We start from the raw sequence: 16,747 nt of genomic DNA on the forward strand, positions 1-16,747 counted from the left end.
TAAAATAAAATAAAATAAAATAACTCACTGCACTTCCTGCAGTAGCTGGATCTCGCTTTGTGCGTACAAAGTTCTTTTTAATTTAAAATTCAATATTATTATTCTGAAGTTAGGAAGCCAGATGTCACTGCAGCTACTTTGATAAACTTCCAAAATACAGAACAGTATTACCCATGGGCCATGGCATGCTTTAGGGTATATTTTAGATGCAAACATTGCTTATTTCATGAAGATAATTTACTATGTGTACTAAGCAAAAAGCATTTCATATGAAACTGTAGGAGAGATACAAGTGAATTCTGTAAGGAAAAGCAAGGCCCTGAAAATTGCTCAGCAACTGCTAGTATAATATATTCAAAAGGGATTAGACAAGCTTACAGAAGATAGTGCCATTGATACCTACTCATGGTATCATAGTGTCACTGTAGCTTTCATACAACGATCTGGATGCAGGCTTGAAGCCAAAATTCCTAAACTAAGGCTTACTGGAAGGTGGGGAAATATATCAGGAGTTAATTTTAAAAATGCTTAATACTTAAACTCTTTCCTCCAGTATTTGCTGTTGGTCACAGCTGAGAACAAAGTGCTGGAGCAGATGTCCACATAGCGGGTAACAGTCTGACCCAGCAAATGTAGTCAGTAAGCGAAACAATCTCCAACAGACAAAACCATGGCTGAAACAAGCACCTGTGCAGTTAGAAAATAATATTGGATCTATTCATTTTGTGAATCTTTCCAGTTTTAAATGAAACATTTGAGTTTATTCTTTCCTAGAAGACAGAAAGTACCTCTAAGATTAATAGACTTAGAACTATTTTCTATAGCTTCAGGAACACATGCTATAAGATAAAGCTAAGCCAGACCTGGACACTGAACTTTGCACACTTTACTGAGACAGTAATCCCAAAGTAAAGCAGAAAATTCTATCAGATCAGGCAATATTTTATCACACTGTGCTTGGTACCGCTTCTGTAACCCCTACCTTTACTAAAGGGGAAATGCTTTCTGATCAGCAAGCTCTCATGAGAGGTGTTCCATCCACCTCTACTCAGAAACTGTGTAAAAGAGGATCTTTTGTAGTCATGGGCAGTGACTTTGTCCAAAGAAGAAACTGAATTTCAATTATCAGGAATTCTATCGAAATTGGACTTACTAAATATTGAAAGGATGACTGACTCTGTTCTGAAATTTGGAATTCCTCCTTTCTTTTTTTTTTCTCCCTGAAAAACGCTTTAATAAGACTATTCCTAAAAATTTTAGTGGCTTACTGGGCAAAAATGCCGAGAGAAGATGTCTCAACACTAACAGAGGTCAATAAAATTTGAAACAGTTATGGCAGGTTTTCTCCCAAACTGCTAATAGCTAGGATTGAGGAGTATGTCTGGAACAGAACCAGGCATGCAAGAAGTTTTTGTTTGAGAACATGCTCCGCTAGCTAAACAGGTGACTTCACTGATAATACTCCTCTGTCCGCACACTTTAGATCACAGAATCACTGAATGGTTTGGGTTTGAAGGGACTTTTAAAGATCATCTAGTCCAAGCCCCCTACTGTGGACAGGGGCATCTTTCACTAGATGAAATGCTTGAAATGATGCCCAAAGCCCCACCCAACCCAACCTTGAACAGTTCCAGGGATGGGGCATCCACAACTTCTCTGGGCAACCTGGTCCGGTGTCCCACCACCCTCATAGTAAAGAATTTTGTAATTATATCCAATCTAAACCTACCCTCTTTCAGTTTAAAAACATTGCCCCTTGTCCTGTCACCACCAGCCCTGATAAAAAGTCTTTCTGCATCTTTCTTAGAAGCCCCTTTTTAAGTATTGGAAGGCCACAGTAACATCTCCGTGGAGCCTTCTCTTCTCCAGGCTGAACAACCCCAACTCTCTCAGCCTGTCTTCATAGGAGAGGTGCTCCAGCCCTCAGACCATTTCCGTGTCCCTCCTCTGGACTCACTCCAACAGCTCTGTGTTGGTCTTGTAGTGGGGACCCCAGAGCTGGACACAGTACTGCAGGTGGGGTCTCACAAGAGTGGAGTAGAGGGGGAAAATCCCCTCCCTCAACCTGCTGGCCACGCGGCTTTTGATGCAGCCCCGGATAATTGGCTTGCTGGGCTGCAGGTGTACATTTCTAGCTCACGTCCAGTATTTCACCCACCACTATCCCCAAGTCCTTCTCTGCAGCGCTGCTCTCAATCCATTCATCACCCAGTCTGTACTGATACTGGGGACTGTCCCAACCCTGGTGCAGATCCGCTGTGTTCAGAATTTTCTTTCTTTTCATATTTCTGTTCTGTTTTTCCTCCAGGTGCACCAGATCCAAAGTTGACTTATAAAGTCTAAGCGAAGCTGAATGAACTCTCATATCCTAGGGGCCTGAATGTGATTGTTTCTTCGGGAAGCAGAACGTGAGAACTATTTCCTCCCACTCAAAATAGATCTGCTGTAGACAGAATAGTGTTTGTGTCTCAGGCAACTTAAGAATCTTGCATTCAATTCCAGCACAGTACCAGCTTATTTTTCAATAAAGCTTCAGATTTGATCCATTCCTTGCAGCCATTCCTGAAGACTTGGCAAAAGGCCTTATTCTACCTTAGCAGTAGTTTCTGTCAGCATCAGTTAAGAAAATAACGTAGGTTCTTCTTCAGCCATGCAGAAGCAGCACTTCAGAGATAAGTATAAGGCTGCTTTACCGCTAAAAAGTTCAGGCGTACAGGTGAGAAGCTGGAGTTCAATCTCATGGAATGGTAAATGCCTTCAGTTTATACAGGCTCAAGTGACTACCTGCACACTCTATCTCTAAAATTCAATGGTAAGTTATCTTCTAGAAATTGGATAGCAGAATAAATATCAGCAGTGCTTGCAGACACGTTAGGAAAAGGTTCCAAAGTTGTTCTTTCTGATGCAACTTTTGTGTTCTTCCACTTGTGACTTTTAAAGTACCTTGATCTTCAATAGGATGTCATACTACAGTGGAAAGGACCTGATCCCTCCCCAGAGAGAGTTGTTTCCTGTGAGAAATATAACTACAGCACGGAGATCACACTGTTTACTTATATTTGCCAGGTCTTGATTAAAAAAAATATTAGTTTCAAAATTATCAGATAAGACCATCTTTTGACTATGTTGCATTTCAGTCAAGTTTACTAATTTATTGCCAAATCAGACATTTACTGAAAATGTATACTGTAAGTTTGTATCGGATGCCTCTACACATAAAAAACCATTTGACAGAAAAGCTGGTGCACAGAAAATAAAAATGAAAAGCAATTCTGACCCTACAATCTACATGAAGAACTTTTCTTCTCGGTGAAGCTTTAAAGGAACCATTCGCAATACAGCTTGTAACAGCAACGCTAATTATTCTGTCAAAGAAGCAATATCCAGAACAGGAATTCTATCTTAGCTAACCATGCCACAACTATAATCACAAACACACACACCACCAGGACTAGCCAAAGGACAGCACTAGTGGGGGTAGGAACTGGATAGGGCAGAAAAGCATCTGGGTAAAATCCTAGGGCAGCTAGTGCTCACCATGACATTTACACTTAATCTGAGTCATTCATATCGTAATCCGTTTCTTCATCCTCACTCTGAGTGGCATGCAGCATGCAGCAAGTATAGAGAAAGGAAGGGAAAAGAAGAGATTGCAAGTGAGTCAGAGCTGCAGCGAAGTACAGTCCACTTACACTTGAAGCATCTGGGAATTACATTTATTTACTTTTCTCTGGGACCCCCACTCTTGGTAAGAAAATATGACAGCAGACAATTTCAAGGAGGAACATTACAGATTTCATGAAAATTTCCTTTTTGAAGTGTCCTAAGGTCAGCAGACAGAAGCCAATAGTGCCATGCAACATAACAACAGGGATCATGAGTACAGAGAAAATTTAAATCAAACTGTAAAGCTGGAACCTTAACTCCATGTACTCTTCACCATGGATGGGAAAGGATAGCACTTGAGAATCTAACTTTGGATACAGACATTATGAACAAGCTTTGTCATTTGTCCCACGGGTGACAGGTGAATAAAGTGGTATGAAAGAGAAGAGTGCTTGTGGGAATGTGAATAAAGTGGTATGAAAGAGAAGAGTGCTTGTGGGAATACAGGTTACCTTTCAGTAGTGCCATGGCCACCAGTAAGAGCCACTGGAACCATTTAAGTTCAATGTTCCATAATGCCATTAATTTCCTTTGCTTAAGTGTATTAGAAGGTTACATATAAGTCAAATACTAACTTACTATGCAAACTGTTTTCCAAAAGAAGAAAACACAAGAAAAAAAAGTCTTTAAAGAAGGAATGAAGGTGAAGCTTAATTAGATGGGCTATCAGAAAATGCTTTTTCCTATTCTGAAAGTCCAGTGCTATTAATTAAAATTGAAGCGCTTGTCAATAAAAATTACACACTGGCAGTTTTTTGTTTTCTCTAACCCAACCTGCTGTAAAAGCAATAGGAAGACTTTCTCACAGCTTCTAAAAGTCAGTCCCAGTACATGAACACATTATGCTGTACATATCACTGGATACCAGAATTTCAATCATATAAACTTTATGAAGACCAACTCAGACACTAATGAACAAATTGCAGATTAGAGGATTAACACTGGCTAAGAGGGAACTATTGAGACACCAGCTGCCAAGGTCCAGTCAAGATTCCTGAACACAGCTGTCAGAAACCTCTCATCCAAAAAGATTTTTTTTTCTCCTCAGGCACAACATAAACCTATTAAAAAAATAATTGATCTATTAAAAACACAATATATAAAAAAATGATTCTTCAAGTATTGTCATTAATTGCTAACAACAGCTCCATTCTTCCAGGACAAAAGGAGTGAATGTTTGTATCCCCGACCAACATTAACAGTAATTCTTATTCATCACCCTGGTCAAATTATGCTCTGCTCTCTTCTCTGAAACAATGACCAAGCAGCACTTCAACGGAGAGGTCTAAGATCTGGCTTCTCTCAGAGCCACTGAATTTACAGAGTTGTACTGCACTCTGAACTAGCTTTTGTATTTAGGGTTTAATAGTTTCATTTGATCTGTATTTTCTTTTACATTAAGGATGCAATGGAACTCTGGCAACTTCTGAAATTCCCTGAAGATGTACTACCATTCCTTATGAGGATGTTGATTAAGTACTAGAATTCCACTTTTTATTTCAGGTACATATCTCACCCTAAATTATTACCACACACCTCTAACTTGTCAATCTTTCAAGTTTTTCTGAAGCCTCCTGGCAAAAGCAGATCTTGACTAGGGCTTTGAAAAGAGCGAGCCATGGCTTATCAGTGTTCATTGTTTACCCGTGACTATGTTAATCCTTTAAAACTCTTTGGAAGTTCTGTCTCAACAGTGATAAAAGAGCATAAATGAATCATTTCACTAAGAATCCAACATAAAGCTTGGAGTATTTTTATAATGCAATTTACAAAAATGTCTTCATATGTGTAGCTGCATATCCAAGTTACAAGACACAGAAAGTAGTGGTCTTATCTACTTGAGGCCGTAGTGCCAAAACCCAGATCGATTCTTAGCATTATTTCAAAATTAATTTGTTTGAATGTGATTCTTGAAAAAGCAACCTTTGATCTGTAATCCACTGTTTCCCATCTACATATACCCAATAGAAAAGCTTTTAAGCCAACTACAGAAGTATCCAGTTCATCTGTCATCATCTCCTCATACAAAGCAATAATACAATGATAAAAACTGATCAATATGCATGGAAGAGAAGAATACTCTTACATACCTAACTGGTCTGCCTTATTACTATTCAGTTGTGGTTTTACATTTTCCCTTGTATAAACTCTGACAGACAACTGTGTAAAATGCTAAGATCTTGTGCCCGTTACAATCTTTTTGTAATGCTGATAACAGAAAGTAAAGAGAACTAGGTAGAAACCTGAAAATATTAAGCTAACAAATACCTTCATTTTATAACATATTGCACATGACTATTTTTCAGAGACAGCATATTACAATCTTCATTCTTGACAGTAAGATTTCTTTAGTTGAACTCAAGCAAGAAAAACAGTTTTCAACTGAAACAGTGGCAGAGTAAGGAAGCATTCAAATGTCATTCAAATGTGTAAGAAACAAAACCCAGCTTCTCAACTTCAAACAGCAAATATCTGCCAATACTTGAAAAACAGGACAGGTTAACAGGAATAGTACAGAGTATTGTATCTAAAGAACTTATTTGGTATAAGAAATGCATGCTGACTGTACCATTTACGGTCTCTCATACAATGGACAGGGAACCATTATTAGTCACGAGTGAGGGGAAAAAAGGCAATTAAATAGTGGTCTAGAACAAAGGTAGGCCCAGCATGACTCAGTGAAGCCCACCCCATTTGACACCATTTCTTCAGTCCAATGTCCAGTAACTTACCTTTGCTTTTTCACTGGGTTCACTGGTTGTGCCATAGGGAGTGTTATGCAATTCCTTTGAGACAACACACAGAAATTCAGCCTGATCTTCATTGCCATAGTTATAGGAAGAACCAATACTGACCAGCTGAAAGATGAAAAAAAAAAAAGTCAATTGCATTTCCACATGAAACAAATTTCATGAATTCTCACCATTAGTACAAACCCCCTCACTCTTCAGACTGTTGGTTGTGCCTGAAGCATGATTCTCCACTTCAATGCAAATATGTTTGGTTGTGCCTGAAGCATGATTCTCCACTTCAATGCAAATATGTTTTGATGTTGACAAATACACTGACACTCTGAAGATAAGATAAACATAGCTTTTCTTTTTAAAGATTTACAGGATTAATGATTTACGGTTATGATTATACTGTGAAAGAAAAAGCTACAGAGGCAGGCCAGTGGAGAAGTAGCCTGTTCCCTGTTTCTGTTACTTACTGGAAACCTTCCCATCCTCCAAAGTTAATTTTTAAAAGGTTTGTATGTGGTATCGTAATGTGGCATGATTTAACATGTAAATGGCTGCATGCAGGAAGCACTTTAGCCTGAAGGGATACCCACCACTTTACTTACAGAATAACGGTACTTCTATTAAAACATATTTTGAGTGGACAAAGACAAAATTTGCATTTGATTAGAAAACAGCAAGACACAGCATGGTGGGACACCAAGATTAACATCTGAAATTCATATGTACTGCTACAAGGAAGTTAATTAAGGAAGCGCTACAAGCGGAAGCCATGTATAATGGAATGTGACATATTTACAAGCTTCTACAAATCTCGATATTGAATGATAAGTGACAATTTACTAAGAAGGAAGGATATACTCAACATCAGTACTACCTCGTATGCAGCATGTTTATCAAATGGCAGAAATTTCATTTAACGTGTCTTACCTTACACACAGTACACTTACCTAATGCTAGAAGCTTTACATAGCCTGCCTTTCCAAGCCAGAATCAACTCAGACGTAGCTGGTTCATTTATTTTAAAGGTTTATTTCAAAAGCATGACAAGATAATGTATGGTACTATTACTACTGACACAGATCAAAGTCCTAAAAATCAACCTGCTGCACAGTTACACTGTATCTAAATGTCATTACTAAAACTACATTAAACCTACCTACCAAATCACCTCACACACGTGATAAGGCTGTCCTATTCCCCAATGTCTAGTATATCATTAAAGTGCCCTGGTAATGGCCCCATAGAAAAGTCTTGACTTGTGTTTTAGGGCTACAGCACCTGAAACACTGTAGTTATTTGTCTAAAAACAAACTGTGCACTGCCATTAGTCTAGCAGAGCACCAAAGAGAGTAAAAGCCTTGTTAAAGCAGGGAAGACGCAGCCAAGATGAAATCTTGGTCCAGAATCTGTACTTGAGGGATAAGATTATTCCCCCAACAAAAGTGGAAGGTAGATGAAGGTTAAAAGCAGCTTCCATATAGTACTGCCAGGAGAAAGCAAAGCCTCATCGTACTTTTAAGGAGAGAGAGGAGAGAGATGCTCAGATGTTCCAGCACTGTGGTAAGACAGCCAAGCAAGCACCTTCACAGACAGACAGAGCCAATGTCTACAAAGAGCAGCAGGCAGTATGTCTGCACAGTGAACTGACTTGATGCCAGGCCAAGGTGATGTCAAAGTTTTTGGACCCTGATGGTATTACAGCATATAAGGCTCAGCCTCCAATGAACAGTACTGGCAATCAAAATTCAGCACTCTCAAACTACCTACTTTAACTACACTGTCTGGGTGTGAATGCCAGAAACCTTCCCCTCCCTCCTCCACTCCTAACGTCACTCTAGCTCTGCAAAATACGTATGTAGTCAGTGATGAACACAGGCTGATCAAAAATGAATGTGATAAAGACATTTTTTCCACCAAAACCATGTAATGAAGTTACAAACCCTCAGGTTTTTTAGAAGCACCAATACATCCTCATTGGAATGCAAAGGCACCTTGTATCTTGAGACGTTAAGTCAGCTAATCTTTCACAATGGATACTCTGCAGTCTGCACCATAACATATTTGTGAAGTATAGAATCACAAAACCCATAAAGTAACTAGTTGCTTAGTTGCACAAAATGGACTGAGAAAGTCCATTGAAGAGCTGGAAAATCAACCCAGATTTACTTCATATATGGAAACTGTTTGTTGATTTTCTTCCCCATCAACAAAAAATATCATGCACCAATTTTCAGGAAAAAAGCAGTTAAATTGGCTCTAAGCGTGTTGACATTGTATAAAGTTTATCCTATATATATATATCAATTACAAGCCATATAATACAAATACAATAACTGCTTCAATTATTGAAGTAAATATAGGACTATTTTAAACAGTATTTTTAACCTACTTAAAGGCTAGAAAATATTCAAAAAGTTGGATACATGTTTAAATAAAGCCACACATAATTCACCTTCTCTGAAGAGAAATTTGAAGAATAAAATTCAAGTGTATGATTTGATTTTGTACACAGTCAACTTTTTTTCTTGCAAAATGGCAAGAACTTGCTATCAGATAAGCTATGATAACAACTACCAGAAGGAAAAATACTTCTTTACTCATTGACACTCAAAAGAAAGAAATGACCTCTCTGAAAGCAGATATGATACAAGATCCAAACATCAGCCAAATCATCAATCCTGGTCCAACAAGGTAGATAGATCCTCAGTTGATAGCTACTTACATCCCCCACTAATGCTTCATAATCCAAATACATTGACCTTTTGCACATAAGTCTTTTTAGGAGACGTGGCAGACTGACTATTTATTGGCTAGGACTATTGTTTTAGCTGACTGCAAAACATCTGGATGACTTTTTGCCATTATTAATCAGCTGGTGCATTTCAAGATAAAGTCACTTTTGCAACATTAAATACAAGTTCTTCAAGACTCCAACACATGATACTCTTCTAAGCAGTTCCATATGTGTCCAACCAAGAATGTATTATTTGCATAGTATCAATAGCATGCTAGAGACTTCATTGTAGCTTTTTGAGATGCATCAGCAGCAATAAGGGTGATGGCAGAAAGAGAAACAATGGAAAATGATTGCAGATTAGAACTGAGCTGTTAGGTCAGAAAGTATGACCAGAAATAAAGCAGTATTTTAGCACTTGAAATCCAAGTCACCCATTGTTCCCAGTGTTGGTGGCAACACTTTAAGACAGATGCTGATAAACTGGAAGGAATTGTTAAACTCCCTCGCCCTGTGTCCATTGGGTCCCATCACCACCCCACCCCCCACCCTCAAAAAAAAAAAAAAAAAAAAAGAACCCACAACAAATCAGAGTAATCTGAGGTCTGCAAAACATGTGTTACAATGCATAGAAAAAGGATTTCAGATTATCCAGCCTACTGTTTCTCAGACTTTCTGAAAGGACAAACTCTTTTTGGCTTATGGGGCTTAAACAGTAAAAAGAGTTTTAATGACCAGGAATTTAAGGAAGGAAAAAAAGAACATTTTGAAACTCTGAATTTCATAGATTTGTATGCTTATATATACATATATGCGTGTATATATTTTTCCTCACTGTCTTTTTCCTTCCATGACTTGTTTCATTACACTCCTTACTAAAGCAGTGTGATCCTGCTTGAGCATCCCTGCGAGCCCCAACAGTGTCATAACCAAGCATAGGAAAATGCCAACGTTACTTATCACAGAAAATTCATTAGATCATGATCCATTCACTGTTTGCATGGAATAAGAGTGCTGACACTAGTAGGCTGTCAGCTGTAACTAAAAAAGCCAGGAATGGAAAGCATTATTATTATTATTATTATTACTACTACTACAAGAGAAATATAGTTATTTGCGTTATATTGCTTGATGTGCCAATACAGGTCAGGATTTTCCTGAAAAGACAAAGAAATAACAACAGGTAAGTTCCTGTCTCCTAAAGCCTGAACTTTTAAGTAAGATAAAAGATGACAATCAGAAAGGGCAAAGTTAAAAAAACCCAACAGTTTGGCATAAGTAAAGGTGGACAGAGACTACCTGATGCCTAGTGATGGTCAGGCTTGTTTTCAAAGACGAAAGATTTAAGAATGATTTCAGGGACAATAATGAAGTCACTTTCTGAAGAACTTTTCCAAGTCTGCAGTTCTGTGAGAGGATAAATAGTCTTTTTTGAAAGACACAGTTAAGAAAAACAGATGATAAAAGTGGTATAGCTGAGAGAATAGGTCAAATGATTCTTGCATCGTTACTCAACGGCAGCAAAATATATGAATCTCTTCCTGTCTTAAATCAATGACTGTACACCTAAAAATATCCCTATGAATAGGCAAAATGGTTGGTGCATCACTTTTAGGAACCTTATTTTTGAAGCGAACAAATCTCATGCCTAACTGAATTGAGACAGTTCTCAAAACCAGCCACATTTCAATAACTTGCCGATACAGATTTGCTATACTGGTTTAACAATAATGATTCAGAATCTATGCAGTACATTTACAGGACAAATTAGCAATAGTATTACCATCACAGATAACCACTCCAACTTGCATAAACAGCATCCCTGCCTTTCTGTGCTTCCCACTGGAGTTACTTATATTAACTAACTCTTCTATTTCATGACTACCAATTCCATTCTCTTTCTGTGATGGTCTGATTCTCAAAACCAAGTAAATTTCATAACAATTATTCTTAAATTCTATTTTAAATATTCTTATACTTTGAATATTACTGCTTCTATTTCAGATGTGGTGAACTCCTTGTACACTAGAAAGCTTGTCTTGGAAAGCTTGTCTTTTTTTTCTTTTGAATTATACTAACAGTTGATAGAATAAAATAAAGTCCTCCCCTCAATCTTTTTTACAGGGTCAAGTTGTATGAATGTAAGAATGGCCTCTACGCCTTTTAGAGTTATAATGTGTTCATTCTACTGCCCTCTCAAAGGATTTGTAAAAGGCTGTAAAGATACATACACATCAGCCATTAAACTCAGCACTGATGACTGACACCAGGACCGTAAGCATAGTTATTTCAGGTCTCTTAATGCAACTGTCAGACTTCAAATCTAGGAGGAAGGAAAATTCATTCCCTTCCAGATTTTTTTTTTTTTAATTTTATACCTGCCTTCATTTCTTCACTGCCTTGCCCCATCTCCCATCTTTTGTTATGTTGAATTTTACTTTGAGCTATCTAGGACACGAACACATGAATAACATCCTGCTGCCTGTACTCTACAGATCCTTCATGTTTCCTACTCAGTTCCAGAAAGTCTGCAAACCCAGTGCATTAATTCCACATTCCAAATGTTACCTATACAACTGCAAGAAACAGATAGTGCTTGGTACATTGAAAGCAGATTTGGGAATACAGCCAGGCAACAGTCCAGGTTTAAAAATCTAGAATTGCATGGCTAAGTGTCCATGTAAACTCATAGGCAAAATTCTGCTCATATCAAGTCACTTTACTGTCATGTTATCCTCATGATGTTATACCGATCTTTCAGACTGAATAACCATATATATAGCAAGGAAAAGAACAAGTACTCCGAGTATTTTATTGATGAAAAATACTACAGAACGCCAGGTTCCCAAATCAATTCACATAAGAGACTTCAAAATGGAGCACAACTATGGAAAGAACTGGAAACTGCCTCCAATAGTACTGGTCATCAAAAAATCCTTCCCAAATGCTTGAACACTGGGAAGTAACACAGCAATTAAAAAAGCAGTGACCTGAGGGTGAGGGGAGCAGGAAGGATGAGACAGCTTAAAAAGCCAATGAGTGAAGCTATGATTCTTCAGTTGGGTTTCAAGAAAATTTTCCAAGGGGGGAAAAAATCCAAAACAACAAAAAAATAAAGCCAAACCCACCGCCTCCCCCCCACCCTGATGTTCTTTCCACTTGAGACAAGGCTTAAAACTGCTGGTTTTGCTCTCCCCTCACTCCTCCACATTTTATATCTGAAAAATTCTGTTATTCACTGCTCCAGTTTGAATATATTTGTCCACCCAAAAAGCTAGTTAAGTTCTGAGTTACCAGAAATAAAGGGTTTGAACTCAGAACTCAAATGGCTATTTGGCGGATGAAATACACTCAAACTGCAACAATGATTAACACAGAAATGTCCCTTTCTGAACCCAGTGAACTAAAAGCTTTATTTACAGGGCTCCTAATGTTTACATTGCACCATTTTTACTTAACAAGTATGGGTCAGAGGCCGTTAACTTTGGAGGAAGATTTAAGAAGTTACCTATTGAGAAGGTAAGAACTCTTCTTAAGAGCTTTAACTAAATAACTAGGGGAGGTTTTGTTTGGTTGGTTTTTATTATTTTTACAATATGAACATTCATAATGTATAATGAAATACCGTGAATATAAATAAAAGCCAGTCACAGATACACACAAATTACTATGTGCTGTACATCCAGGAATAAAGTGGAATGATTTGAAAGCAGCAGAAACGCAAGGAGGCCAAGCATATCAGTGTGAGGGCAAAAAGAATGGTGTGACACACCTCACTGCAGCATTTCTGGAAGCATCTCTCTTCCCCTTTCACTTCCCGTGACACTATCAGCAGATACTCTGACTGCTGGGCCCGGCCACAGCTGTACTGGGAACCTATACTGACAAGCTGAAATAACCAATCAAAGCAAAACACAAAAAGAAACCTTTGTAAAGCTGAAGCACATACCGTTATCCAAATCGTATAAATAACAGGTGAGCTCAAACGTTCAGGTAACATTTACTTGCCACTATAACAGGTTGCTATCAAGCTACAACTTTCATTTCAACATACTTAAAATTTATGGATGCAGTTGCAAAGCCCTTTGTCATTTCAAGGGATGTTAAGAGTTACTGATAGTAAGTCAGAAAACTCCCTATGTCACTGTGGAGAGTTTTATATCACCAACTACTCTGAAAACCATAACAAAGTTTGGTGCATTACAAAAGTGAGCATTATTGTCCTGTCATACTTGCCAAGTGCAGAAGGCAACGTGGATATAAGACTGGAAGGTGTTATGCAAAGCAATATATCAAGCCTGGGTATGTAAGAGCTTCATCTTGTTCCAGATATTGATAAACAAAATATGGCTAAGGAAACATATGAAGTCAACTAGAAGAAAAAAAATTGAGTGCTCTAAATTGGTTTTAGAAGGGGTAATTTACAGAAGATCCAAGAAAATAACTACAGTGGAAAAAATTGTCTGTCTTGTTCCCATAAAAATCAGTACCAAGAACTCTGTTCACGCTTGCCAAATGACTAATAATTCAGAAGTTCGGAACAACCTCAGCTAAATTTCCCAACTTATTACAAAAAAAATTATACCTTAATAATACATGGCAATTCCTAGCCCATTTAAATTAAAGCATAGCCTGTCAGTCCACTTGAGAAAGATTAGAGCTTTAAATTAAGTGTGAAGAACTAGAAAACAACCGCCTATTCTGAGTAAACTGGAGATTACTACTGATGAGAAGACTCATGAACAGTAAATTTATTTTTATCCTGCTATTGTTATGTGAATAATTTTGAAGGCAGCAGCTAAATACTGTCCTCCTCATACAGTGAACATATTTAAGACAGCGTTATGGTGACAGACTCAGGTTACATTAATCATTAAAATTTACATGACTGACACACCACTGCTGTCTAAAGCCTCTGTATGTAGCAATTTTGTATAGCCCAAAGTTTCTCATTATGCAGTATATTTGCCAAAATATTGTTTCTTCTGATTGCCTGAAGACGTAACAATTGAAGCTAAAAATCATCTACAAAATAACCCACTGAAATCACCAAAGTGGGGCAGCACAACTATTGGCAGTAGTTTTTGGACTGCGACTGACACATAATTGTAGTATTCTAGCAATGCTTTCACTTGTATTCTTTCGAAAAGGGCATCAATACATCCAAGTAAGTGCACCAGAAGTTTAACACCTTCCACTCCTATTTAATCACCACATCCAATTGTATTTTACAAGAAAATTTTGAAATGTTAAGGGGAAAGAATTATTTTTGATCAAACCCGACCACTTAAACATGTTATATGGGGCACAGAGCACAAGGACTCTCAACCCACAGGAATATTGCTCCTGTGAAAAAGGTGATGATTTCTATCCCACCAACGGTAATATGTACAAAGCATGGCAGGTGCCACCCCAAAGACTGCTTCTGAGCAACACAGGTTTAGAAAAGATAAAAAATTACAGAAATGCTACAGTGTTCTCAAATCTTAACAATAAAACTGTTTCGATTATTCAGAATGCATAATTATTACACGTTTCAAGTGAACGACGTCTGCTAAAAGCAGGTCTGCAATACAACCAGAGGAGAGAATGGCCTAGTCCAAGGTAATGAGAAGCTGAGTATTATGAGATCATACAGCTGTTGTGTTTATCTACTTCAAACTATGTGTCCAAGAGAGAGCAACAGCAACATGGGGAAGGGAGGAAGTAGGGAGAAAGCTGGATGAAACAAGGACATAACGGTCAAGAAAACCACTGGAATTTTCCAGTGCTAAAAGATTCTAAATTCTAAAAGAGATTATAAAGGTTCTTTTAGCAGTTGCACTGTCAAAGCAGTATTACTCCCAAATACAATATCCCCGAAGAATACAAGGCTTTACGACAGGTAAAAGCCATAGTATCATTTAATCTGTTAAAAAGTAAAGAGTCTCTATTTGTAATGAAAGCTAGTTTCTCATGAGAAAGAAGAATGTAAAAAAAATTTATCAATGCACTGGTCAAAAAACAGTCATGTGCATTAAGTGAGAGCTTTTTTCAGGGACTTAAACAACATTCAGCTGCTGGCATGCCAAAGAGACCTGGTAATACTTAAGCCGGAGAAGCATAAGCAGCTTTCTTTGTGCTGGTTTAGTTTATTTACTGTCTCCATGACACCAGCACCTTACACATTTCATCAAATATAAACAAAACGTTCTCTTTTACCTTTGTGTGCCATACTTTTAAAAATACTGCTTTGTTGTATTAATAGAGTGACACTGCACAGGATAAGAGGCTTGTGCTTATTCCAATCTCTCCTACAGCTGGCACCAGACACTGAAAAAGATGCTGGTGGCTGAGCACTCATGTCTCACTCCTCCAATGCAGTTTAAATATTCTGGTAGGTGAGGAACGTGAAGGACAAAGAGGCCACATAGTTAATTTCTCATTTACAGAGATTAGCAAAGATAACTGAAAGATCTTCTTGCAATTTTACAACGTATTCTTGAATGTACACACAGAGCTATTTTTATGTGGTGCAAAGAATGAAAATATTCACATAGCTCACACCTATCCAGCTTCACATCCACGCTGGTTAAGTTCACTCTCCTGCGTGTATCAGCTCTTTATCTGAAGAACCATTGTTTGGGCCTGACAAACGTTTATCTCCCAAGCTCATCTCTTTTACTCAAAGCTCTTTATATCTGACTTACCATTTGTATGAACTTATATTAATTAATTTTGGTTTATTCACCCTTCAAATGCTCATGTGTAGACACCGAAGAATAACATTTCAAACATGATGTAGATGTTTTAATAGAAATTCAGCACAACCTCCTGGAAAGCTACGGATTTTTTGTTCTCTGACAAATAAGAATGCAAATATCAAATTTTAACTTAACTGTATATCTTTATCTATCCAATTTCTGAAAATGACTGCACTTAAAAAGATGCATAGAATTGACTTTATACTCCTCTTTTACATAACTGAATTTTTAGAAGACTTTGTAATTATATCCCATATGGGTTTTTACCTGTTCAAATTTCCAGCCATCGGACATTGTGGAAACCATTTGAGTGAGTTCCTCTTCCTGGCACTGCAGCACCCTGTACACATGTTTGACTGGCACCTTCAAGAAGAAATAAAAGATGCTCAATACAGTATGGAATGCACTATGTATGTGACTTGTCTAAAGTTGCCCTTATTCTTAAGAAATGATAAGCAACACCACCTTGAACACCTTGCCTTTTCTTTTTTTGTTTTATTCTGAACAGATCAGATTTCTTTTAAAACAATTTCACAGATGACTCAATGCTTCATGCATGTTTCAGGGACTAAAAGTGCTACTTAACAGTTACAACAAAATAATCATAAGACTTACCTATCGTTCCATGTAGTAGCAAACCACATCATTCAAAATCAAGGTTGAGGTTCTGCAGAGGCCTACCTAACTTTAAAGAATGTCTGACCAAATTTAAAAATGTCTTTATTTCCCTGTCAAAGTTTCCCATCCAGAGCAATGAATAACTAGGACTATTTCAGCTGAAACCCTTCAGAAAATGCTATCAGAGCAACTCTGCTATCCCACAACCCAGCTTAAAGAGAAATTTGGCAACATGAGTTTGT

The 16,747-nt window shown here is 37.7% G+C and overlaps 1 protein-coding gene across 2 annotated transcripts in view; it reads right to left on the reverse strand.

Moving 5' to 3' along the window:
• Positions 1-16,747, reverse strand: part of KCTD5 (potassium channel tetramerization domain containing 5) — a 36,568-nt gene that overhangs the window by 8,355 nt on the left and 11,466 nt on the right. The window contains exons 4-6 of one of the 2 annotated variants that reach the window (XM_054843030.1): positions 16,155-16,250; positions 12,917-13,033; positions 6,399-6,524 (exon numbers count right to left, since the gene is read on the reverse strand). In XM_054843030.1, coding sequence (XP_054699005.1) covers positions 6,399-6,524; positions 12,917-13,033; positions 16,155-16,250 — 339 coding nt within the window. The remainder of the gene's footprint in view (positions 1-6,398; positions 6,525-12,916; positions 13,034-16,154; positions 16,251-16,747) is intronic. The other variant, XM_054843031.1, reaches the window with a different exon arrangement.

Source organism: Grus americana, chromosome 15 (genome assembly GCF_028858705.1).
Source record: "Grus americana isolate bGruAme1 chromosome 15, bGruAme1.mat, whole genome shotgun sequence".
Lineage (NCBI taxonomy): Eukaryota > Metazoa > Chordata > Aves > Gruiformes > Gruidae > Grus > Grus americana.